General features: G+C 42.2%; 2 protein-coding genes and 1 long non-coding RNA gene across 8 annotated transcripts in view; 1 reads left to right on the top strand and 2 right to left on the bottom strand.

Annotated features, from left to right (window-relative positions):
- The window catches only part of LOC113970669, a 93,767-nt gene extending 78,970 nt beyond the window's left edge, over positions 1 to 14,797 (bottom strand). For 5 of the 6 annotated variants that reach the window (XR_003535259.1, XR_003535257.1, XR_003535260.1 and 2 more), the window contains exons 1-2: positions 14,464 to 14,797; positions 14,102 to 14,170 (exon numbers count right to left, since the gene is read on the bottom strand). This is a non-coding gene — a long non-coding RNA (uncharacterized LOC113970669). The remainder of the gene's footprint in view (positions 1 to 14,101; positions 14,171 to 14,463) is intronic. The other variant, XR_003535262.1, reaches the window with a different exon arrangement.
- A 53-nt stretch (positions 14,798 to 14,850) lies between these two features.
- MAD2L1 (mitotic arrest deficient 2 like 1) lies at positions 14,851 to 17,506 on the top strand. Its single transcript, XM_027689817.1, has 5 exons — positions 14,851 to 14,964; positions 15,163 to 15,309; positions 15,393 to 15,513; positions 16,022 to 16,125; positions 16,662 to 17,506. The coding sequence occupies exons 1-5, from the start codon at positions 14,886 to 14,888 to the stop codon at positions 16,832 to 16,834; spliced, it is 624 nt and encodes a 207-aa protein (XP_027545618.1). The 5' UTR covers positions 14,851 to 14,885; the 3' UTR covers positions 16,835 to 17,506.
- Positions 17,507 to 17,737: 231 nt separating this feature from the next.
- On the bottom strand, positions 17,738 to 21,924 carry RPL7L1 (ribosomal protein L7 like 1). Its single transcript, XM_027689816.1, has 7 exons — positions 21,828 to 21,924; positions 21,551 to 21,659; positions 19,764 to 19,927; positions 19,503 to 19,640; positions 19,153 to 19,262; positions 18,764 to 18,976; positions 17,738 to 18,514 (listed from the first exon to the last, which is right to left on the bottom strand). The coding sequence occupies exons 1-6, from the start codon at positions 21,887 to 21,889 to the stop codon at positions 18,768 to 18,770; spliced, it is 792 nt and encodes a 263-aa protein (XP_027545617.1). The 5' UTR covers positions 21,890 to 21,924; the 3' UTR covers positions 17,738 to 18,514; positions 18,764 to 18,767.
- Positions 21,925 to 26,222: the final 4,298 nt, after the last annotated feature.

Raw genomic sequence — 26,222 nt, 5'->3', positions numbered from 1 at the left:
GAAATCTGAAGAGAGTCAACCTCTGCCTATTTTACCCTGTCATGTTTGCTGATACCAGCTGTGCCATTTTCAACTTGTCAAACAGCCCAATGAACAGCTCTTTTAAACTAGATTTTAAATATCCCAGGAGCAGCCCAAAGGAAGATAAAACCACTATATATAGTTAGCAAAACCTTTCCAGCTCATCATTATTTTCCAAGTGGGTAAGTCTAGAGATTGCTTTTTTTTCCCCAGGAGGGTAAACATTCAGACTCAAATCTGAATTCCTACATTAAAGTACTTAAGCTCGTGACTTGTCCATTACAAGATGAGTTCAAGGTTGCTGTGATTGGCTAACAGCAATATACTGTAAGGAAAATCTTGTTTACTTCTTCCTCCTTTTCTTCTTTCCTCTTCTTCCTTCTCTAAACCCCTTCAGTGCCCATGGCTTGACACCCTGAACTCCGCAGGGTTATGCTGCTTTTGATTTGTGAGGAGAGTTACAATAGTTAATTACAGAGCACGGTTTTCTGTGCCTCAAACATTTTGCATTTATAGGCTCTTGATATAGTCCAGAGCGAGAGGCTAACCCATATTTAATTTGTCCAACACGTTTCTGGTTAAAGTTCCATCAAATGGGTGACTGGAATCCCTCCGATTCAGCTGGAAAAGTCACTTTGAAGGAGGCGTTTATTAGCAACATTCGCCTCAGTCACAACAGGAGGCCCTGAGGGCCTGGGGAAAATCAGTGGTTGCTTATAACAGTCAGACCCGGCCGTTCCCCGCGGGATGAAGTGTCAATAATAGGTTAGATATTATGATTCGGGATTGATTTTACAGCGGGTGTAAAATTAAAGCAAATGAGGCCGTTCCTTCGGGCAGCCGAGGGCTGTGCTTTGGAATGCCCCGCGGCGCGGCCCCCGCGGCCCCGGCCCGGCGGGAGACGGCAGCAGGGCAGGGCTCGCCCCACATCCAGCTGCTCCAGGGCCCTCCGCGCGATTCCAGCGGCTGCCTGGAGCTCCTTCCTCCAGCCGCACAGGAAAAGGCACAGGACGGCTGTGCTTTCTTCCATCGCTATGTTGGCTGGGGCAATTTTGGCGAGTGTTTACTCCTCTCTGTACTCGTAAATGGAAGCAAAAGTTCCTTTTGTTCAAGACAACCGTTATTATCCTTTCCTGGTTATTTCATTGTCTCCAGAAAATTTAATGGATATTGCTCTCAAAAGCATTGATGTTCAAATGCTTCGTGAAACTTAAGCTCCTCATTGACAAACACCTCCAAAATTAAGTTTAATCTTGAAATGCTATAGGCACTTTGGAGCTGAAGTCTCAGTGAATCCCTAAGACAACTCCTTTCTGAAAACAGACTAGTTCATAAATCACTGAACACTGTCAAAAAAAAAAAAAGCTAAATTTTTGCATTTTTTCCTGTTGTAATCAGGTCCAAATCCACTAGTCCAACTGGACTTATTCCCAGCAATATCAGGTCTAAGTTTCATCAACCCTACATAAAACCTTGTGTATGTGAAACTTATTTTTGATCCCATCTTTTTCTTTTGAGGGAGTTGTGTGGATTTTCTTTTTTTAATTTATTTTGTTTTCCATCTTTATTCCCGTCTGTCTTTGCCTCCTTTACAATCTCCTTCTGTATTCTTTGCTTTTGTCGGTGTTTCTATCTCCATTCAACACTTCCTCATAGCCCCTTTTCAAAAGGTTTCAAAAATTCTTTTTAAGCATGTTAAAACCACCATGGGCAGGGATGTCACCCACTAGATCAAGTTGCTCAGAGACCCATCCAACCTGGCCTTGAACACTTCCAAGGATGGAGCCTCCACAACTTTTCTGGGCAACCTGTTCCTGTACCTCACCACGCTCTGAGTAAAGAATTTTTTCCTAACATCTAATCTAGATCTCTACTCTTTCAGCTTAAAACTGCTCCCCCTTGCCCTATCACTGTCTGCCTGAGTAAAAAGTCTCTCCCTCTCATTTTTAAAAGCCTCCTTTAAGTACTGGGAGGCTGCAATGAGGTCTCCCCAGAGCCCTCTCTTTTCCAACTGTCTCAGCCCGTCTCTGTAGGAAAGGTGCTCCATCCCTAAGATCTTCTTCATGGTCCTCCTCAGGCCCACATCTTTCTTGTGCTGAGGATCCCAGAGCTGGATGCAGTGCTCCAGGTGGGAGTCTCACGAGGGCAGGGCAGAGGAGGAGAGTCCCCTGCTGCCCACTCCTCTTTGGATGCAGTGCAGGATTTAGTTGACCTTCTGGGCTGTAAGCGCACGCTATTGGCTCATGTCCAGCTTTGCATCCATGAGAAGCTCCAAGTCCTTCTCTCCAGGGTTGCTCCCGCTGAGTTCACCTCCTGGTGTGTCCTCATGCCTAGGATTGCTCTGACTCAGATGCAGCACCTTGCACTTGAACTTCACGAGGTTCTTGTGGGCCCACTTCCCAAGTTCGTCCAGGTCCCTTTGGATGGCATCCCTTCCTTCTGTCGTGTCATCTGTGAACTTGCTGAGGGTGCCCGTGATCCCACAGTCTGTGTCACTGGTAAGGAAGTGCTTCAGTAGGTGTTAACAGGACACCAGTTACTGATGGGTTCTGTGAGCACCACTTCCTTGGGCAACATTCCTGATGTTTGGCAGCTCTGCATCAGCCCATCAACCAGCTCTGTCCTGAGCTTTCACACAGGAGTTGGTTGGATTCAACCAAGAGCAGAGGAAAAGCAGAGCACTCTCTTCATGCATATTTGGAAGTCCCAGGGATAAGAATGCCATCCAGCACTATTCCACAGACCTTGACGTGGCCTTTCTTCTCACACTGTGCTTGTGGAAGGAAAAAGTGTGTCCTATACTTTCTCTGCTTGTGAGTTACTAACTAATTGTTAAATCTTTATGGCAAACTTGTTCTCATTCAGTAGCAGGGACTGTTCTCAGTTTGTTGACACTTGACATACATTTCATATTCATCCTCATCCTTTTCTCTAAGCTGCCATGGGACTGTGAATCTCAGAGCTGGGGGGGAACTTAGTAAATTTTCCTCCCTGTCAGAATTAGGCAAACATTGAGAAAACAGCGCTGGTGCAAATACACACCAGACTTCAGTGTTACAGTGAGAGCTGGAAGTAAAACATGGCTAGTTTCACAATTATGATACAAGTATCCTTCTCCTACCACACAGAGAAAGCAAAAAACCACATCCCCACTTGCTCCCTCCCTCCCCACTATCAGTGCATGTCCTCTACATTAAAGAAGCAGCCCGTATGGGACCAGGATTTGATTTACATCATCACATAACCAATACATTACACAGTTACTGGAGATGAGTTTTGCCATGTCCTTGGTGCAGCGCTCTCTGATGAAGTGTGCACAACACACACATCTGCTCCATTCATCCCTGGAAACGCTGTGAGAGCCATATGGTGGGGGCTGATGGAGAAAAGAGACCAGGGAAATCCTCTGGTTCTGGTAATAGCCAGTGCCAAGTAGGATAATGGAATTGAAAATGTGAGATGTTACACGGGGCCAAACACAGCACGAGACTCATTCCTGATGTGCCGCGTGAAATGCTGAACTTTAGTAGGTGAAGCTTCTAACCATCACATGACATTTCTAGAAAAATAACTTATCAATACAACCCATGACAGTGTGAAGCTGTTTAAGTTTCCATGTCTCTTTTAAAAAAAAAAATGTACCAATTTAAACAGATTTTCCCACTCTTATGAGAAGAAGCTGCTAGGTTTCTACCTGGGATTAGGCTGTCTGACTAACAAATCCTTGAAAATACATTTTATTTTCATAGCTATCCCTGAAGTACAGCTTTGTAGCCAATTTTACACTTAAGTGTATCTCAATGTGATATGAAGAATTTTTCAAGTAAGCTACTAATCTAGCTAGTTATGCTGAAATAGTTTGGAGTATTTTGGCTGAAGGAGATAAACCAGTAATAACTTTCAATTATGTAAAAGTAGAGTATTCTCAAAACTGGTACTTTAGATTATTACTGCCAAGAATCAGGAGCAGCTTTTCAAGTTTTGAGTTTGATGTCAAATATATTCTTATTTTATTTTAATTTTTCTAAATAGGAGCAGGTAGCAGTGCTGGGTTCTGGTATTAATTACATATGGAAACAGAAAACCTGAAATAAACCTGGTAGCATTTTAAGAATCCAGCTATTGTGAATTCATCTGGAATTCATTGGGCTACCCCTGGCCATAATAAATTCATGCTGTATTAGCAGTAACATCATATGTACACTAAGAGATGTTCTACTGAGATCAGTATTATTTAATTGACTCAAAGGATTACTTTAAGATCAGTTTTCTTCTAACTGTATTTTTAACATAGCTTTTTCCTGAAGCACAGCTTCCCACAAGACAAAAAGATGGCAGCAGAAGAAAAACATGCATAAGAAAATACACTACATCTGACATTTTAGGAAAGCTACAATAAGCATTAGAATCACACATCTATCTCCCATGTAACATACATTGTGTTTATTTATAGTTTTCTCTGTGGGAATCAAAACACTCAACTCACCAAAAGTGAACATATGCAGATTGAAGAGAGGTAAAAAAGTAAAAAAGACATATCTTACTTGAACTTAAAAAACAGTGCAAACAATGTCTTTGTAAAGAACTACTGAACAGTCTCATCTGCACACTTCTGCTTTGTTGGGCATGCTAAATAAAAACACAAATAACACGCAGAAAAGACTTCACTGGGACCAGTAGCACAACTGGGATATGGTAAGCAATGGAAAAAAAACAGCTTGGATTGGAACTTTCCTACTTTGGGTTGGTAAAGAAAGATGTTCTTAGCTGTTAGCAACGTCTTGTCAACTGTACCAGAAAGACCCATGTGACTGGTGTTACCCCTTTGCAGCTTGGGTCCTGTTCACACACGAGTTTATATTTCCTTCCTGAGTTGGCTGCTAAGATGAACAGGATGGTCAGATATCAAGGTTCAGATCCACTTAATATAATTAACCTGCACTTCTAAGACCAGTGAGAAAAATAGAAAACCAGGTCTTCCTGAGCGTACTGGTTCAGTGTCACCGAACAAAGCATAAAAAGTAAAAATAAAGAACTGGTAAGCTCACTGCTTGGCACGTTTTCATGCCAACCTCAGCAATGCCCTGAGTCAATGCTGTGCCAAAGCACCACTGAAATGCAATCACAGACAAGGAAATGTGTCTAAAAGGAGGCCTTGTCTCCTGACCAGCCACCAGCCAACTAACTGAGTGTGTGGGTACACAATTAAAAGCATATGACAGGATTTTGTTGAAAAAATCTTGCAATTCCAACTCATATTTCTACCTACTCTCCTCCCCTACAGATCCTGAAGGAAATAAGGCATCTCTGTTTTCCCTGTACTTTGAAAATAGACTGGATTTCGTCATTTTTTCCTCTAAAGAAAGAAACAACTGCAGGGAAGTGAAAAAAAAAACCAAACAGAAGAGATAAATAGAGGATACCTGGTTTGGACAATCCTGCTTTTCTCAGATAGTATATTCCATCTACCAACAGCAAGCCTCAGAAACCATCAACATTCCTTATGTCAAACAGCTGCACTTTCTTATCCTCTTATTTCAGATTATCATCCTCCCTGATTCTATCAATCACCCCAGAAACAGCTCTTAGCAGAGTTCAGGGCTGTGATCATAAAATAAATAGTCTAAAGACCTAAGTCAGAATTTGGAAAAGCTGCTCTCTTAGGAAGCAGGAGTTACACACTCATATATTCATGACTGAGCCATCCCTCACAACAACTTTAAAGCTCTGCCAGATCCCTTCAAACATTTTTATCAAAACAGTAGAGGTCAAAAAGATGTTACATTTCTACAGTTTTCATGAACAGGGAGAAACCTTACTAACGTCCACGTGGGAAATGGTGTGTCTCAGTCTTTGGTAGATGTCAGATAATTCACACAGGGGTTGTTATGAATGTCCTAAAGGCAGACAAAGGTTGAAGGAGGTTTGCAGCCTAGCAGGCCTCACTGAATCCATTTCCAAGTCATTCTCTTTGTCCTGTGGATTTTCTAGAATCCATTTTCACAGGTCTCGCTTCTCTTTCCTTTTCTCTGTTCATACTATCTGGCAGCACCTCCAAGAATGCAGTTCTTAATATTTCAGTATCACCTCTTTGACAGTGACTTTAATTTAAATCATCATAAAGGTATAAACCTCCTGCGAGGAAAGGCTGAGAGAGCTGGGACTGTTCAGCCTAGAGAAGATCTCCATCCTTGGAGATATTCAAAAGCCACCTGGACATGGTCCTGGGAAATCTGCTCTGGATGATCCTGCTTGAGTTAAGGGGGTTGGGCAAGATAACCTCCAGATGTCCCTTCCAACCTCAGCCATTCTGTGGTTATCTATCTCCTTCAAAGTGTTGGAAATAACGTGTTATGAATGAGCAGATGTTGAATTACATGTGTAACCTTTTCCCTTCTATTACCTGGAAAAGGCATCACAGAAAAAGGAAACCAAATCCACCAGAGCAAGTGTCTGTATATATATATATACATACATACACACATATTTATATACATAGAAAACCTTGTCTGAGACAGAATAATGCAAAAGTATGTAACACAGGAAATACAAAAGAGGAATATTTAAAACTTGACTTACTTGTGACAGTTTAACTTTCACACACCATGTAAATTTACACCTTTCTGAGTTCCTTACATTATTCAGAACTTTGTTTTCCATTTTCCTCAGATATGGATAGATTCTGATAATTTATAAAATCTGCCAGCGAGCTGCTGCCAATTTTAGTATATACATGATTTAGAGCTGGTTTTAGTTTAATTGACATTTTGCTTATTTAAAACACAAAAACTGGCCACTGAGGAAAAAGCACTCACTTTTAACAGGACCATGGAAATATTAGCAACAGCAGTCCATATATCACTAAAAATGATTTTTAGATTCCCAGAGAATGAACAGTCAGTGTGTCAGACAGAATGGAGGTTTGATGGAGAAGGAATGTGTTTTTCTGGGAACAATTATTTTGCTTCACAAAAATGACTCCGGTTGTAAAGGGCGACCCTATTCCAACATAAGTCTGATTTCTAGTGTTCCAGTTAATAATACAGTGAGCCAAATATAAGAAAATTCAGCCAAATATAAGAGAATTCATTCTCAGGCATATAAGTAACAGCACCTTCACCAAATAAAAAGACTGACCTCATGAAATCTCACCTAGTACTCATAAAGATACTGATAATTTCATGCTACAAATCTCAAGAGGAAATAAGGGAGCTATGCAGTTCTAATGTCCTTCTCCTCCAATCAAAGTCTGAGAAAAGGGCTAAAACCAGAAAAAGAAAGGTAGAAAAGGGTCATGACAGGGTTGAGTAGAGACTGAGACTGCCTGTTTTAAGGAACAAGAGTGACTTCCCACAACAGAAAGACTCTGTAGAAAGAAAAACTGACGTAGCACTACATAGGTCAGTGTTTTGTGGTCGTTATTAACTAATACTGAATAGTGAATGAAAATTGGTCCATGAGCCCTTTGCAAATTAGAACTAAATCAAGGCTTCCAAAATGCTTTTAAAATCATATCAAGAACGGAATTGTGAAGGTGAAAAGTGTGTCACTGCTTTCTCAGAAGGTCTGCAAAGGTGAGCGCTCTCATCTGCACACAGACACAAGTTACTCCCTCGTAACAACAGCTCACAAACAGGCTGCTCTGTATCTAGTAAAGTACCTACAGTTCCTTTTTGTGAGCCTTTAACACTCTAAAAGTCTGCTAAATCATTCTTAATCACAAATCATCTCAAGAGATGGGGTCCTTTAGTATCTGAATTCTTTGTCTCAAAATCCTGTGCAGCCAGTAATTTCCCATTTAGATTTCTGCATTCTACTTTAAAGTCAGTAATTTTTCAGTTCTAATTGTGCTCAGCAGGTGTAAAATTCAGTGTATACCAACTACACTTACCAGACCAACTCTCTCAAGCGGAGGTGGCTGATGAGCATTGCCCAGACAAACACCAAATAAACCTTTTACAAACCTATGTTATCTATAGGACTTTGACTCATCCCCCCATTATATTGGTAAATATAATGCATAATCTGCAAGGGTGATGTGTAAAAACCTGTAGGTTATAATTCCCCACCAATATTGTTTTATGTTTCTTTTAACGTTTTTTACAATGAAAATGTCACATAAACAAATGTGGCTACCATTAAGAAGAAATATTAAAAGAGGTTCTCTGTCAAGAGTTTAATTCAGAGAAGGAAATCCCAGTAAGTTTAAATTTTACCAGTACTGAAAGGCTTACACAAAGTGAAATTATATGGAAAATAAAATACTTGAAACACAAAATAATTTGGCAGCTGGACTGTGGTTCTGGACTCTCTTTGCCAGGTTTGACCATTAAAACTCAACCTCTTCCTTTTACCTGCTGCCTTCCTATGGATTTTCAATTCCCTTCTGTTCTGTGGCACAGGTTTAACAGACGGGATAAGGAATGTTGCCCAGCCAAACTAGCTTAAAACTTGATGACATGAGAGATGAGCTACAGATACATGTCCTGGTTAGAACGGCTGGGACCAATTCATCCCTGGATGGGTGTAACCCAAAACTGTGTATTCTATAGCCTCCATGCCATTTCCCAAAAACTGCTGTCAGTAGAGGCCTGCAAGGTGGGAAGATGTTCCTGTACCCTTTTATGGAATTCCCCGCTCTGATATCCTTATATGGAATTCCCTGCTCTAATACCCTTTTATGGAAGAGGGACTGAGCATCCACATGCCCTTTTATGGAATTCCCTACTCTGAGGGAGGGACTGAGCACTCCCGCCTGAACTGGAGAGTATATAACTGGGAGTTTCAGAGCCTTGGGACTCTCTCTCTCTCGTGGGACCCAGAGGAAGACAGCAGACCACCGCTGCTCCCAACCAGGCTGAGACCACCACCCTCGACTGGACTGCAATCACCACTTCTGACCAGACTGCAGCAGCTCTCCCACCAGCAGGTTTATCCCCTCTCCCTTTGCTTTGGACTCGGGGGGTGGGCCAAGGTACACCACTTTTGTTCATACCCCAGGGTGCTGGGTTTGTACATTTGGGTTTTGTGGATTAAAACCAATTGTCTGTCTGTATAATTGTACTTATTGCATTATTTTAATAAATTGTTATTCTGACTTATAAATCTCTCTTTTGAATTGAGTTCATTTTGCCTTGCTGGTTAACTTTTAAACCAGCACAATACACAATGTACCCAAGCTTGCAGGACGTGCAAGAGTGGCCTGAACCTTCAGGTAAGAGTCTACTCTTGCTCTACCTGTTCACTAACTGTCAGATTACAACCAAGGACAACCTTGAGCAATAATGCCACGTTTTCACTCAAATCAGACCTCAGCTAAAGGAGACTGTAAGGAACAATTAGCACCAAACTGCTGCTCACACTACCAAGCCATCTGGTTTCCATTTTTACACTCCCAGCAATGTCACATCACGAGGTTTGGATGAGGCCACCCATTGTGGGAGACATAGGTAACTAGTGTGAATTTTCAAATATTGTTCTACTCTAGTTTTTTCCTCCTAAAAATTTTGCCAGTGCTGACTAACACAGCAAGCAGTGAATAGCATGTCCTGCTGGGCTCATTATGACTTAAAAAATGAAGGGATTTTGTTCAAATTGTACTAACAAATCCTTTCTTGTTTTTCTAGCTACTTTGCAAATGGTCCCATTGTCCGGCCTTAAGTGATTTTTTTAAGGGCAACAATTATTTTTGTTTTAAATATTTCTAATTATAATAATGTACTTCTCGAAAAATATTTACCTCTTCAGTCATCACAATTCTTAGGCATTGTGTGAGCTTTATTTCATTCCTTGCAACACAACTAACTGAACAAGCCCACCATGGTTATACATCAGAAGCGACACGATTAGAAAGCAACCACAAAACAACAATTCTCATCCAACATGTTGCAATCACACAACAGGATCCTATCAAAATCCCCTATCAAGGCTTATTTACCATGCTACCCATCTTGTGGACCCTTCTGCTCCTGAGCTTCTGATGACCCACTAAGTCTCTGCTGATTAATCTGTTTTAGTGTTCTCTAGAAGGCCCATTTTGAACGTAAAGCTAAACTGCAGTACACAGGCTTAGCAAATCTAAGGTACCTGAGAACTCCCTTTTCCATTAATTAATTAATAAAAAAACTTCAGCTGTGACAGGAGCTAAAATGAGCTGGATTAACATTCATTTTCCAAGCTACCAAATTTCAGGTTGGAGGATTAAATAGTAAAGAGGATTAAGTTGTAAAGAGGTGGATTCAGGGGATTCCACATTACATGTTAACCACTGTAACATGACATTATCCAGCACTAAGGAGTTCTCTAGGCACAAAAAGCTCATTCAGGTTTTGTTCTTCCCAACTCTGAAAAAGGATTCCTACCTCCACTTGAAATGTTTAAGAAAAACAGTTCACCTGTCAAAATGTCTTTACTGCAACCACAGGTAAGTGCCAAAACTGGGCATCAAGTATTTCCTTCATTCTGGAACGATGTTTTTCAAACTAACAAAAAAAATGCATCTAAAACTTGTCCAAAGTACATAACGGCAAAACAAACTCGCTGTACTTCAAGTTAAAACCCGAAAGGGTCCAGATAATGCGGGGCCCTGGTGCCATCTTCTGGTAGTTTAGAGGCAAAACCATCACAAAGTTTTTTTCCTACGCATCCTTTTAGAAAAAAAGCCCCAAACAACAAGTAAAAGATACCACCTAATGTTCTACAGAAGGAGTTTTCAAAAATCTCAGCATCCACAAATTGTTATTTCACTGTACAAGGCGGCCACTGCCTGGACTTTCAAGCTAAATGGTGTTCTTACATTGGCCTAAGTAAAGAAATATCAATTTTTTTTCATCTGACAGAATAAGTATCCAGCCAAGTTAGCCTAATTTCAAAATACATTCAGTACCACTGATAATACTTAAAATTAAAAATAATTGTAAAAATTTCTACATAGTGTTCAAAACCAAAATCAGGAAGTCCCTTTGAGAAGTTTACTCATCATATTAGATGTTAAGAGTGCAGCTCATTGGCCCATACTGATTCCTTTTAATATCAATTTATTTTCATGAATACTTAAAACTCAAGAACATCTTTCCCAATTGCACCACTCTTTCATTACCTTTGATGAAAGAACACAGTGTTGCTATTTGTAATAAAATTCCATGGTTTATGTTTTAAAAAGTAGCACTAGCCAACCTGGAAATAAATGTTCTAGTGATTTGTACAGCTGATACAAGGTACTTGTACTTATCCTGCAAATGTTCATACTGCAAAGACTGTTGAAAACAAACTCGACCAGCAACAATAAAAAAAAAGAAAAAACCACAAAATGAGCTTGGTAATAAAATGTCTGTCAAAAAGTGCAGTATTTTACATTAAATCTAGAGTTAATTCCAGATAACACTTAATCACCAAGGAATTCTGGATGAGAGCTGTAAAGAACCTCACACGCAGTAAGGTGATTTAAAGATAGGAAATTGATTTAAAGACTTGGAAGTTTTAAAAATAAGTCTTACATAAAGGAGCAGTGATGGTACTTGGTTCTCTGGTGGCCTTCCCTACATCCAGAAATTACTCCAAATTGCTTGAGATCTACCAGAAAAGATGGAACTGGTTTTACTGAGGTTTAATATGACAATTTGTTAATACCGTATGAGGGCTTTTGGAGCAAAGAGAACTTCCATTTCATAGACCCTTTTGCTGTGCTGGAAGGAGAGACCTGCCCACATCATCCTGAAGCTTAAAAATAAATTAATAATGGCAATGAACTCTACAAGTGAGTTATGTCTTCTAGTTTGCTGAATGACTATGGGAATGTGACCTGGGTTACCTTAAAAAAACAAACAAACAAACAAAAAACAAAACAAAACAACAAAAAAAAATGAAGACATACCAGTGATTTGGATTGTCCCAGGTTCACTGACAATTGCCACGGGGAAGCAATCACTAAATGTTACAGAAAAGCCAAGCTAAAAAGGGAACATTTCCTTTCACAGAAAGAGAATCAAAAACACTCTGTTGTAACATCAAGCTTTAATTGAGAAACAGAACAATGACTGAAGAGTTGTAAGAGAACTAAATGAAACACAACTGGGATTTCACATTCCTTATGAAAATTAAGGTTTTAGCATGAGACAATTAGAGCAAGGATAGCCAGCTCCTGGTGTGCCAGAACATATAACTCAGCCTGTCAACTTTGTTCCTGAGAGCCCCTCGGAGCTGGTCAGGAAGCAGCTGTCAGCCTCACAAATCACTAACCTACAGTCTCCCTGCTGCTCTCCTCGCAGGAGCCCCATAACCTTCCTCCTGCCATGTGGCTGGACATTCCCTAGACACAAACTCCAGGCACCACCATCACATGGAGTGTGCCTGGTCAGTAAGATGACAGGAGGACTTGTGTGCATGTCCCCATCACACCTGACTGCGCTAAGGTCAAGTGACGACAACAGTTTAGTTGCAGCACAGACAAGCCCATGTTCCCTGGGTGCTACCTCTGTTGGGAGGCATTGGATTCACCTGGCAGAGAAGCTGAGTGACACCAGAACTTGTAACTGAGAAACACAGATGAGACAATCAGAGAACGTGAAGGAAAAAGCAGCAAACACTCACTGTCAAGACAGCTAAACCTTCACACAAGTGAACTTTCGTTGGAGGGACGAACGGGAACATCTTGATGGCATGGGCAAGAAAAGGGATGAAGAACATTCCACTAGAAAAAATGCAAAGGTTAAGAAAAAGAATCACAGTACTTCATGGATTTAGAAAACTAAGGAATTGGCCAAGGAAATATAATTTTTTAAAAGACAAAGGGAAAGGTTAGGAGTTTAGGAGAAGTATTGAAAATATACAGTGCTTACCAATGAGATTACATTGTAGCACATAGAAGAAATGTAAAGAAAACTAGCAATGCACTGCAAAAGGGAATTTATTTCCCTAAAGAGACAGAAAAAATAAAATTTAAAAGTGCAAAGGTGTTGGGTTTTTTGGGGGGAGAAAGGGGAGCACATGAGGGCAGAAAGCAGTGCTAACCACAGTGCAGAACTGGGGACAGAGAAGTGATCCAAAACTCTGAAATACTGTGTGCCAGGTGTAGGAAGGTTAGGGTTTGAACAGAGGTACTGAGGATCACCACCACCTCTCAGTACCCGCCAGGTGAATCTTGGGAGAAGTAATGAAGATGCAATTAAGTGTGCTGTTGATAAGCACATGCACCTGGTCATACCCAAAACACACCTGCAAGGCACCCAAACTGAAACACAGGGAAATCAACTTGGTGAACCAAGAACCACCTGGATTTCTTTCTTCCATTTGGTTTTAACAGTAAAACAGCTAGAGCAAAAATACGTGAAGTATTAATCAAAGCTCTACTAATCTTGCCTGGCCTCATGTAACATGGCTTTCAAGCTCTTTTATTTATCACAAAAATGAGCAGCTCTCCAAAAACCTCAGAGGAAGCAAAATGGATGAAAAGCCAAGTGGAGGGGAAAAAAAAGAGGGTTGAGACTATTTTGGATGCATGAACATGAGCAGAAGAGTACATAAGATTTGAAGCAAAACAGATGATATTCACAGCTATCTAACTTCTAAAAGCTGGGCTTTGGATGAAAAATTCTTCCATTGCCCCAGGCTTTGAAACACACCACTCTTACTCAGAAATACTTTATTCAGAAGACTTATGTACAACACAATCACTAGTGATCAAGACCCAGAATAAAGTTCTCTTGGTTAAATTAAATTATTCAGACCCTTTCAGAACTTCAACATATGACTTCAGGACTACACCATTTGTTTTAATCACAGCAGCATGAACCTTGAAGCAAACCATATTTCCTCTTGGAGCAAAAGTTGGAGCCAACAAAAAGCCTTAGCTCTTGAAAAAGCCCTGTTTTATTACAACAAAATAAGCAATCACACCACACGGTTTTTATCCTCAGTATAAATATTTCTGTTTTGAACATAACTTCATTTTAAGACCGTTTGATTTGCTTCTTTCAGGGTCCACACGGCCACCTACTTTACTATCCCAGTAGACAGCAACTTCCCCCCTTCATTCTATTTAAAAATTTCAACATTCGTTGTTGTTTTAGCCACTCTCTCTTACCTGTAAACCTCTCCCAGAGTTTCCTCCAGTTGATAGCCACTGCCAGTCTCAGCTCCTTCCCTGGTGTCCCTGTAGTAACAGGATTTAAGTTGTTTGACTCACAAGGAATTTCCCTTCCCTAAGGCAGCCCAACAGCCCAAATACCCCATAAACCCTTTCTGTTATGACGGATTTAAGGAAAAAAAATTGCGTTTCATCCTGCTTTCCCAGGTTCTCCCCGCCTGCCTTTTCACAGTGTTTTTGCAGAACATACCATTTTTATTTCGGATACTACTACATGATTTACATAGTGACCACCACCAAAAAAAAAAAAAATAATAATATCACCCATAAACGATATATTTACTTAATTCAGTTCGTACCTGGAAAGCGTAACTTTTAAGTTCAAAAGCGCTTTCGCACGGCGGAACGCACCTAAAGGAACGCGGAAAGCGGACTTCCCGCGGCATTCCCGGGGCGAATCTCCTCACTTGCCCCACCCCGCGCCGTGCGGTGCCCTCAGGCCCCGCCCAACAGGTGCAACGGCACCTATAGCCGGCGGGGAGTTTAACATGAGGAAAAACCTTCCCTTTCTAACACGCCGCAGCCCTTTTTTTTTTTTTTTTTTCCCACGGATAAGGGCGCCGCGCTCCCCTTTCCCTGAGGGCGCAGAGCCGGCGGGCCCGGCGTGAGGCGGCGCGCGGCCCCCTCAGCCCCGGCGCGGCCGCGCGCGGGAAGGGGCGGGGCGGCGGGAAGGGGCGGGGCCCGATTCGAACCGGGCGGCGGGGAAGCGGCGGCGGCGGCCATGGCGCAGCACCAGCTCGGCCGGGAGCACCAGGGCATCACCCTGCGCGGCAGCGCCGAGCTCGTCGCCGAGTTCTTCTGTGAGAGGCTGCGGGGGAGCTGAGGGTCGCCTTGGGGGCCGCGGTGGGAAAGAGGGAGGGAGGGAACTTGGGGGGGAGGGCTGGGAGGCCGCGTCTGGTGGGGAGACATGGCCGCCGGCGGGGTGGGGCGGTGGTACATACACATCGCTCTTCCTCTCGCTATTTCTCTCCCTCTTCTTCTCCCTTTCCCTCTCGCAGCCTATGGAATCAACAGCATCCTATACCAACGCGGCATCTACCCCCCCGAGACCTTCACCCGCGTGCAGAAGTACGGGCTCACCCTCCTGGTCACCACCGACCCCGAGCTGACCAACTACCTCAACAACGTGACGGAGCAGATGAAAGGTGCGGGGGAGGCTCCCGGGCCCTCCCTGCTGTGTCTCTGCTGGCCCTTCTCGCTCTGTAAGTGACCGCTTGGCTTCTTTCAGAGTGGCTGTACAAGTGCATCGTGCAGCGCCTGGTGGTCGTCATCTCCAGCATCGAGAACAACGAGGTCCTGGAGCGGTGGCAGTTCGACATCGAGTGTGACAAAACTGCAAAGGATGACAAGTGAGTAACACAGCCCCACTACACCTGCTCTTCCCTATCCCGAGGAGCTGTGCAGGCACAAGATCAATGCCATGTTCCTTCATCTGTTCCTCCTTTGTTAGTTGTTGTATGATCAAACCATACATAATCTTCAGGTACTTTTTTTTTTTAAGCATCAGATCAAAACTTGATTTTTAATCCTCAACAAAGCATATAGGATCTTGTACATTTGGGTACATAACCCAAAGAACTGCTGCTTTCTTTTTGTTATGCCAAAGTGTTCTCTTCTGTTTCGGACTGAGAATAAATTTAAGATTCCTTAAAAATACTGGGAAGCTTCATAAACAACAATAAAGGGAGACCAGCTGTAGACTTTTCTAAGTCTATCTACCTAGGGTTTAAAAGTGTCACTACTGTACACATACTGTAGCAAACAGACCAACAGAGCTTAATAGAGAGAACTGTATTTAGAGGAAACTGTCATACAGTAGAAGTTTTCTTTCTTACCAGAGTTTTCCTGTTTTTCCAGCGGACCCCGAGAAAAGTCTCAGAAAGCAATTCAGGATGAAATTCGCTCTGTCATCAGACAAATAACTGCCACAGTAACTTTCCTGCCACTGTTGGAATCTGCCTGTGAGTATTCTGAACTTCACTAAAGAAAACAAACACTTTTGGAAAACCTGAACAGCTTTTCCATTTTAGAAAATATTTTTCTGCTGATTTTCTGAGGCTTTTTGATTATTATATGTTATGTACCATCATGTTTCTGAGACAGTACTTTGTTAGACTGAGATCAGGACAGAATTTGAGGTTGCTTAACCAACTTAAAAGAAACTAGTAAGTATGCTCTGAGGAATATAAGTCTTTATGAATGTGATTTGTGACTAGCTGTGGACTGGCTTGTGTAACACTGAGTTCATATGAAGTGTTACACAGAGCTCAGCTCCACAGCATTTTAAAGTGTTTAAAAAAATTCACGACACTTGAGAAAACTAAAGTGTCCTCAGATGAATATAACTTGTTTTCATGTTTTAAATACTCTTTCTTCATATAACAAGTATCAGTGTAACTTTTTAGAACATTGGTATGTTTGAAGTTCTAGAAGATGCACTTCAAACCTGCCATCTCCTTATGTGTGTATTAATTAATTTGTTGCCATTTGGTTACAGGTGCCTTTGACTTGCTGATATATACAGATAAAGATCTGGCAGTGCCAGAAAAGTGGGAAGAGTCAGGACCACAGTTCATCACCAATTCCGAAGAGGTTCGTCTGCGTTCCTTCACCACCACGATCCACAAAGTGAACACCATGGTGGCTTACAAAAGGGATTCTGTTCCCTAGGATACAGGGAGGGGGCTTGTGTGTGTGTATATATCCTGTAACCTTGTATAGTTTCTGTCCATAGTGCAGCTGAGCCATGACCATACCATTACTGTTGCTCTTGCTAAAGTATGACACAAAAAAATTCAACGTGCTTGTGATAATGTGATAGAACACTAGACTAGGCTGGCATCATGGTAATAGTTCAATTCTTACTTTACTATATGAGCTAAACTAATGGTGTGTTAAACCACTGCCTTTATTAGAAAAACTGCCAAAATCTAGGATTAGCTGCTGGAATTGTGCTCAGTTCCTATAATTTTGTATTTTAAGATTATTTTAAACCGTATTCTTCTAGCAGGCTTAAGTTCTCTCTGGCAACTGAAAAAAAAAAAAATCTCACTCCTGAGGTGCCAGTTTTCATGTTAAAAGCTTGGGCTGTTTTATTACCAGAAATAACCCTAAAAAGAATCAACCGCACCATTCTTGTACCTTCTGTACAGTGAAAGCAGCTGTTTATCAGGAAAACTTTTAAATACATGAAGCCTTGTATTTTAATGACAGCTGGGCTCTAGTTCTGGGGAGGGTGGTGTTCTGTCTGTCTGTAGTGTCTGTCTAGTGTCTGTCAAGCATTTTCTATGTTTGTATTCTTGTTTTATAGAATAAACCTTCAAATGTTATAGTATTCTCTAATTCAGAGTCTGCAGTACTTTGTATTTCAGATGGTTTTATGAATGCTGAATCTTAGTTTGTAATACAATGAACACCCTGAAGGCATCCTACTTGTTTCCTCTGAGTCTCAAAACAAGTCTTGTGCAGTCAATATGAAATCTATTTATGGGCTAACAGTTTGCCCCCCTTTAAGTCTTCAAATAACAGTATAGTCACAGTGGCCTAATGATTAAGCACAGTGCCTTCCACATTTGTTCTTACCCATTTTTTGCAGTGGAAGAAATTAGGGATTTAAAACTCTGTTAATGGAACTTTCGGACTCTTCCACATTTTTGTTTGTTCCTTCACCAAATTCATTTCAGCCAGAGTATTGGACTTTTTCCACTCTTTTACAGTGATGCAGTTAACTCTTTCTGTTATAATAATATAATTCCAGAAGTTTATTTAGAAAACATTGACTACATGTACCCCACCACTGTATTACAAACCTTCTGGGCTTTCCTACCAGGAAATAATTCTCTCCAGCAGTCCCAATCCAGCAGAAGTGAAAAGTGATTCTGTAAATTGGTAGCACAAAACCACGTCTTCTCTTTTTTTTAAATAAATACAATCTAGGTAATTAAAAAATTACATTATTCACTATAAGGGCTGGCACTGCAGTAACAGAAACCTGATGTTTTCTTCTGCCTGTGCTGCCTATTCTTAAACAGGTGACTGCATTACCCCTTCATACCTAGAAGCAGGTGCACTTCAAGGAGTGAAGTCTGCAGCAACTGCAAGTTAAAAAACCTTGTTTAACAGAGATGCAAATGTCAAATTTCTCAAGGAAGGTCATTCTTGTATCCAATAGTATATATCTTCTTCTAAGAAGGACCAGCCCAAAGTCCATCTCCATCATCATCTCTGTTTCTTCTTTTATAGAGGCACCAACAGTCAAGAGAGATAGTGGATCCTTGCATACAGATAATGTCCATTAGAGGTACATGTGAAAAGGAACAGGTTATAAATCCTGAAGTTTTCACAAAGACCCTGCAGAACAGGAAAGAAAATAAAAAAACAGTCAGTCATATTAACACAAAACTTCATGGAGGTGTCCAACAGGATGTGCTGATTCCTAATGGGAACAACACTGCTCATTAGTTTCCCCTACTCCAAGGGTCACTTTTGTAGAGTGATGAATCAAAAACAAGGGATGCCCCTCATGTCCAATGGCAGTATGGTTATTAGGAAAGGGAGTCAAGGGTAAGGTTTGGAATTCACCCAACAGGCAGTGCTCACCTGACTAGTTGAGCTGACGTATGAGCTGGTTGATGGCTTCCCCTCTGTAGCCAGGCTTTCCCATTTCCTTGAGGAAACCCACTCTGTTACGTGACGCGTGGCGAGCCACCGACAGGTGGAATGGCCACAGAAACTTTGTGACTTTATTGAAATACCTCCCAGTTGAGTAGATTTCATGAATAAGGTCTTCCAGGCAAATAATACCACAGCCCCCTGCAGAAAAATAAAAATTAAAAAAAAAAAAAGCAATGGCCAACTGTATTATCTTTCCTCACGCTGCTCCAGATTGCCAGCCCCCCAGTCTGGTAAGATTTTTCTCCCTCCCCATGCTCTCAGGTCAGACTGTAAAGTCTCAACTTCTTCCTCAATTTTCTCAGCCTCTTCCTCACCTAAATGTTCCTCTATCAGCATATTGTCTGTCAGAGGCATCCTCTTCTTATTGATCTTGGCCTGGCCCCGTTTCAGGATGAGCTCTCGTACAGATTTCAGGTTTGGGTGTCTGTACAAAAACAAAAATCAGGTTCTGTAGTGGAGAGACACAATGCAGTGGGGAAGCCCCTTCCTTTTTTGGAAAGTAACCAAGTTATGTTGAGGACAAGAAGAAAAGAGGCAATAACAAGTTTTAGATATAAATTTGGTTAAGCTTTGACCAGCTATGTATCTGTGAAACCAAATGGAGAACCAAAAAGCAGTAACGTTCCCATACAAACCACTGCCAAGCCACAGGAGTGGTACTTACCCCCATGCCACGTAAGGGTCCACGACCCGCAGCAACTTCAGGGTTAACGGGGTCAGTTTAACAAATATCCCGGTGAAATTCTTTCTCAGCCGCAGCAACTCCATCACTCTTTTTACCCTCCTGGTCACTCCCTTAATACTGAGTCAGTAAAAACAGCAACAAAAGGCCTCAGATTAGTGCGATGATCGCACTTCATTTGCATAGAAATAACACAACAAAAGGCAGCAATAATGAAGGTAAGGAGTCGGAAGAGTTTCTTACTCCACAATCCGCACAACGAAGGCCAGTTTGTGCTCCCGAGGTGCCGCCGCCTGCCCCGGTCTCTGCTCCATGCGCCTCAGCCGGCTGTCATCGCGGCGTTTGCGCCACGAATCGCGAACAAAAGTCTCGAGGCGTCTGAACTGGATTTGTTTCCCCTTCTGCTGCTACAGTGAAAAGGAAAAGAAAGTATCACCCACCCCGACGGTCTCAGAGGCTTGCATCTGACAGGCCAAATGAAATGCAGGACTTGAGGAACAATGTTCCTTCAGCTTTGGAAGCAGTAAGAAGAAAATAAATTTGATTATCTAAGCCCAAAGGAAACACAACTGAGGGACAACACATGAATTTAGAGGCAGCTAGATATAATTTATGAACAGTAATCTAAAGAGTTTTTTCCCCATGAAAAATATAAATTAGGGAAAACAGCAACACCCAGGATACTTCTAGACACAGGAGAAATTAAATGGAAGTATCTGCAGCCACAGATGATCACAGCTACACACCTAGCTCAGCAATCGCTGGGAAAGCCAGAAACAACTCCTGCACCTGGGCAAAAAAGGTACTACAGCAATACCATAGTGTGACTCAAAACTACCATCCAACAGAAAATAACTGTTTTTAAAGTCCTTTTCTACAAAGGCACACATACAAAAAAAAAAAAGTATTGCTAATTTATACACAAAACATCCAGCTCGCTTGGAAAAAAAAAATTTCAGAATTATGGGAAAATTTAAAGCATTTTTTAAATTAAAAAGGTGTTTAATTGCTTGTCCTTAGCTTAGGAGGGAGTACATCCACCTAAATCATAGTGCCTTCTCATACAAATAGGACTTGACTATGCATGGCAGTCACACAGTAATACTTAAGATAACACTACTAGTTAAATTATTAACTCATTTTAAATTATAGAATCTAATGTTACGGATCTTCTATTTTACCTTGTAAATCACCCATGAAATTGGTTTGAATTTTCCAAGCAGGCAGACCTAATCAAAACCTCATCACTAAGGTCATTTTTCCTATGAGAGTCTTAAGGAATAGCTATTTAACATCATTGCTTATGCTTCCACTTCCACCTTGAAAATACAGGAAGCCACTGATGTGTTTAAAAACATTAAACACAGTATCCAACAAAAATGGCAGGAGTTTTGTACATAATCCCACAGAAATGGGCTTCACTGGGAAAGCTTTAAAACACTTCTAAGACAGGCACGTACTGTATTAGCTGAGGCACAGCGGAACAGGACTGAAATTCGGAATTAGAAATGTTTGCTGTGCTCTGCTAGTCTGGAAATGACAGCCCGTGCACCGGGAGTGTCTGTATTAGCAACATGTGCCACCCCACACGCAGGAAAAGGCTTCACGATGACCTGTCTCTGCTCTAACAGATAAATAAGTTAACTCTAACTGCATCCTCAGAAAAGCATTGTTTCCACGAAGGGTTACAAAGGCGAACGGGTTTCAGAGAGCACAGACAACTCAGCAGCGTCGCAGTTCCCCACGTGTGGCTGTAAACACAGCCCACCAGGTCACCTCTGATCCAAGAGGAACAACTCGCGCTCTTCAATACATTTCTGTTCCACTGCAACCAGCCAGAAAGTCTTGTCCTTTTTACGGGGCTCAGAGACACGGGGAGAAGATGCCCGGGGAGTGAAGAGCTCCCCTCGGAGGTAACCCCCGGCTGAGGGGTTCGACCACTGGGATCGCTTCCGTACGATCGGAGGGAAATGCGATTCCCTCCTTCGGAGGACAAGCAGGGCCAGCACGACCCCCGCGACCCGCCATACCTTGCGCTTGTTAAGCAGCGCCTGCTTGGCCTGGGTGGCCTTGATGGCCAGGTACGCCTTCCTCTTCTTCAGCAAGTTCTCCGGCACCAGCGGGATCCGCCGCCTGGGCCTGCGGGAGGGACATCCCGGTCACATCCCGACCCCACATCCTCCATCCGGCCTCCCCCGGCTGCCCCGCCGCCGCCCCCAGCCTCGGTGCCGCGTGGTACCCGCGGATGGCGGCGGATCCTTCCAGCCATCCCTTCCTCCCTCCCTGCCTCCCTCCCGCCGCACTCACTCCTCGGCCTCCGCCATCTTCCCGGGGTGGCGCCGCGCATGCGCCGGGGCGGGGCGTGACATGGCCGCTCCCCCTCAGGTGCCCCTCGCCTTGCCCGGGGATCCCGGAGCGCTGGGAAGCCGCTCTACTGGACGGGAAGCGGCTGTACCGGACGGGAAGCGGCGCGCTGCTGTCCAGCCGTGCGCTGTGCCATGTCGGTCCGCACGCCGGGAGCCTTGGAGGGAGGGGGCGCTGGGACACACGCGTTGTGGGCAGCCGGGTCGCCCGCAGGTGGTGCCAGAGCCTCACGCTGAGGGATGCCGTTCCCTCCGATGGGGTTGTGTTGGCGGTCTGCTCCCTCTTTGCCGTGCAGGATAGAGGAGGGATGTGTGCCTTTACACTATTAACCATCATTGCGTCTGCAGTCAGCTCGGTTTACACCGACCGCAGTGTTCCCTTGGCAGCTGGGAGCTCCAGCCTGGCACTGGAAGGCTCGGTGGTCCCCGGTTTCCCTGCGCGCCTCGGTGATGCTGCAAACCTTTGGAAACACTAAAAATTAGGCCACTTCTGGTTTGACACCTAATACTTGAATACCTGTATTTAGAAGCTCAACCCCACCTGCCCAGATGTGTGCTCTGCAAAGAGCACAGCCCAGCTCCCCGTGAACTTTTGGATTTATGAGGCAGAAAGCAACAAGCTTATAAAATAAATAATCTGAAACTTGCACCGAAACACACCCATAACTACATACGTTTCACCCTGACATTGCAGTAAGCTGCTCCATATAAAAAACCCTGAAATGTCTGGTAGCTCTGGACAGAAAAAGTGACCCATTTAAATCTACAAACTAGTGTGATTTGTTTAACAAGAGAGAAATGCAAACAGCCTCTTGGGTATTTCATTATTAATGGTAAGGAAACAATAAGTAAGTAAATATTTCAAGCACTGTTGCTATGAACTATTGCACAGCATTCTTAGGCTGACTGGTTAAACTTTAACTAGTAGTTCCACTGTATTAATGAATGGCTATTCAAATGCCTTTGTTTGCAAGGTTACTCAGGAAAGTATTCCCACTTTATCCTAGACACCAAGCTATTGTAAACTGGCCTTCAGCACTTTGAACTCCCCTCCTTTTTTCTTGACAAGCCCTTGCATTTTCTGATATTTCCATGGGCTGTTACAGACTAATCCAGTGACTGTGGGCTTGCTATACTCACCATCCACCAGTGACAGATTGACTGACTTCTCCTAATTTATCTCCTTTCAGAATGATGGGTAAAATACGTTTTTTAAAATCCTGGATTTTAAAATCCTGCTCCTTTCAGCCATTGACATTCAATGACTTCACAAACCAGCTACTATTTCAGGGCTCCAATTCCAAAAGCCAAGCCAGGAGATATGAGAAGCATCTTGACCGTGAAACTTCTTGCCTTATTCTCTCACTTTAAGGGTATAAAACACCATTAAATTTATTTAAAATCCCATAAAATCTTTATTGACACTGTGTGCAGTCTCAAAACAGCAAAAGAGTCTTGAAGTCCATCACTCTCACCAGTGAATCGTGCCCCAATCTGAAATCTGTCTGTAAGATCCCTATAAAATGAGCCAAAAAAATTAAAATTGGTTTATTTTGCCAAACTGTGATCTAATCTTGGGAATATTTTAATGGGGAAAACACCTTGTGATCTTAAATTATTCCCATTTTCAGATCACATGGAGATAGACTAATATTTCATAATAATATTTTTGAAAAACACTGTGGATAGGTGGATGTTTTTATTGTTTTCAAAATAAGGTTCCTTAACATGGGCATTTTTGTCAGAAATCCTGCAAATCCATCTCCAAAGGAGCAATCTGGGTATAATGAAGAGAAGTGATGAGACTAACACAGGTGTGTACCCTCAGTTAGTGGCCACTTAATATGTCAGACTGAAAAGGCTCAAAAAGATAAAGTGTTTTGGCTTTGTGTCTTCTGAAAAAAAAACAAGTGGGAAAAAGCAATTCATTCTTCAGTGCCACTCATTTACCAGCATTAATGGAAAATATTCTGGTTTCAAAAGCTTGATTTTACAGTTACTATTGAGAATACTTCCCTGGAAGACAAGCAGACTACTAATAAATCCCCGGCACTATTCACTATCGTTGTCCCTGGAAATTATATCTGGAGCTTTAAGTTATGAATATTAAATTACAGATTTACATTGTTCTGACACTTTCTAAAAGAGCGGTGGTACCCATTTACAACGTGAAACATTTGTAAGAAATAAAATGTAAATTAATATTTTTTTTTTTACTTCTAATGCACTTGTAAAGGCCTGGTTAATGAACCTGAAATAAAAAAATTGCTTTTCAATTACAATAAATAGCGATGAAAAGAATTTATTCTTCTGTCTTGCCTACGAGGGAGTGCACAGAGTGTCTGCTATTTGAGTGTACTACAGATTTAATTGTACCTTAAAAGAAAAGTGGAGGTAAAAATAGACATCATTATATATGGTCTCCACAGGTCTCCATGACCTCTCTCCTTCCCCCACAGGGATGAAAAGCTACATTTTATTTGGGAGAAAGACCGATTCAATTATGTCTGAGATGAAAGGCAGTGGGAATAGAATAGGTGTCTTTCCCACACTCAGTAATTGGGAATCCTACCTCTTACTAGATTACCTTTTAATTGAACCTTCCAGATAATGATGCCATTTAGGTTGTGGGAGCATATTAATAAGTACAGCACGGCATAAACTATTCATAAAAATACTACAGACTGGGAGCCATAAAAAGAGATGGAATGGAACAACCCAATTAGGGAGTTTATCATGTCAACGTAGAGAGCTTCATAAGAAATGCTTTGTATAGCCAGATGTGCTCTCTGGCCTAAATGTCAGTGACTCTGATACAATGGGGATGGGTGGTAGACGATGAGTTTTACCTTAAAAAATAAAAAAAAATGTAATTATTCTTACTTCATGGCTCTGGTTGCTGCCCCAACTATGTAAAATCCTTCAGCACATTCAGTTTTGGAGCTGTTGTTTCAAGCAGAAACAACAATCAGAAGAGGATTAAAACATCCTAAGTGAGAATTAGTCTGCAGTAATTTATGTAAAATCACAGCAGAGTAGTTTTGCTGTGAGATCAAACCCTAAAGAAAGCTGTGGCTCTGAGTGCTGTAACAGTGCATGGCAATGGGGCTATAAGGGCCCTCTCACTTCTTTTCCCTGTTAATTTATGCACAGAAAGTTCTCATTGGAACGTTTTGTTCTGCCTGCAATTATTTGTGACAACTGCCTAGTCAAGATAAATCTACAGAGCATCCATGTCTGACCAGGAATTATCGGGCAGGGAAACGGAGCCTGAAGGATGTAAGTGGTTGTCCATAGCTTTATCCCAAGAAAGAGCCTGTACTCCAGCTGCTCCAAGCTGCCTACACATAGCAGAAACAAAGCAAAGGAGTAGGTATTTACAAAATTCTCCTCATGGCTCAGCAGGAGACCTTATAAGTCTGAGTGCTAAGGCAGGAAGATGGCAGAAAAAATCGGTAAATAAAAGTGCAGCAAGGATTCACTGATTTCTATATGAAATTATGGGAGCCAGGCTAAATAATAAGCCTGGGAGTAGGATTTTGGAATGATTTTAGGTAAATAAAAATATCAGCTCCACGCTTAGGATGACAGAATCGTAATTGAAAATTATTAGGGAAGGGTTAAAGAACAAAGCAGAGACCATCATTCCACACTGTAGCCTCTTACACCCACATTTTGGATGCTCCAGCTTTGGTCTGTCGCCTTTCTTCCATCTGTCCATCCCATACTTCCACCCACCTTTCCCCAAGACAGACTTGGAAAAGGTTCAAAGAAAGAAGATCAAAGATAGGGAATAGTTTCCATCTGTGGAGCAGTTAGATAGACTGGACCCTCAGGCTGGGAGAAAGGTGTCTAAGGGAAGATAAAATAAGCCATAATGGATAAATGGTGGGATGGTTGCTCCCTCTTTCTTCCAGCACGAGAGGTAGGGAACCTCGGATGAAGGTAGAAGGAGGCAGGTTCACAACAAATAATGTGAGTTTTGCAGCACATGAACTTGTATTTAAGGCGCAGACATTTTAGCCTCCAGATTCTGAGAAAGGTTGGGTGAATCAAAAACTGGGAGAGTAACTTCTTGACCATATTGTACCTCTGCAGGCAGCAAGACTCCAAGCTATTCTTCCATTCCTCGTAATAAATGCATTCCACTTTTTCCTACAGGGGGTGCAGGTGTTTCTTTCACAACGCTCAGCCCATTTTTCCCCTAAACCTTTCACATACTGATCCCAACACAGATAAGATGGTTGCTGAAAAATGAATAATTTAAAGCCCCGAGGATGAACCCAAAATAAGCAAATGTCAATGCTATCCTCCAAACCCTGTTCTCCAGCAATGTACA

This window comes from Neopelma chrysocephalum, unplaced genomic scaffold (assembly GCF_003984885.1).
Source record: "Neopelma chrysocephalum unplaced genomic scaffold, ASM398488v2 Primary Assembly neopelma1_78, whole genome shotgun sequence".
Classification (NCBI taxonomy): Eukaryota; Metazoa; Chordata; class Aves; order Passeriformes; family Pipridae; genus Neopelma; species Neopelma chrysocephalum.
This window is presented reverse-complemented; position numbering and strand designations above follow the sequence as displayed.

Bases quoted from the DNA above. Each gene is read 5' to 3' on its own strand.
- MAD2L1 (XM_027689817.1), top strand. From the start codon at position 14,886: ATGGCGCAGCACCAGCTCGGCCGGGAGCACCAGGGCATCACCCTGCGC. The intron at 14,965-15,162 runs GTGAGAGGCTGC...TCCCTCTCGCAG, and splicing joins GCTCGTCGCCGAGTTCTTCT to CCTATGGAATCAACAGCATC. The intron at 15,310-15,392 runs GTGCGGGGGAGG...GGCTTCTTTCAG, and splicing joins CGTGACGGAGCAGATGAAAG to AGTGGCTGTACAAGTGCATC.
- RPL7L1 (XM_027689816.1), bottom strand. From the start codon at position 21,889: ATGTCACGCCCCGCCCCGGCGCATGCGCGGCGCCACCCCGGGAAGATG. The intron at 21,660-21,827 runs GTGAGTGCGGCG...TCCCTCCCGCAG, and splicing joins AAGATGGCGGAGGCCGAGGA to GCCCAGGCGGCGGATCCCGC. The intron at 19,641-19,763 runs GTAAGAAACTCT...TTACTGACTCAG, and splicing joins TTCGTTGTGCGGATTGTGGA to TATTAAGGGAGTGACCAGGA.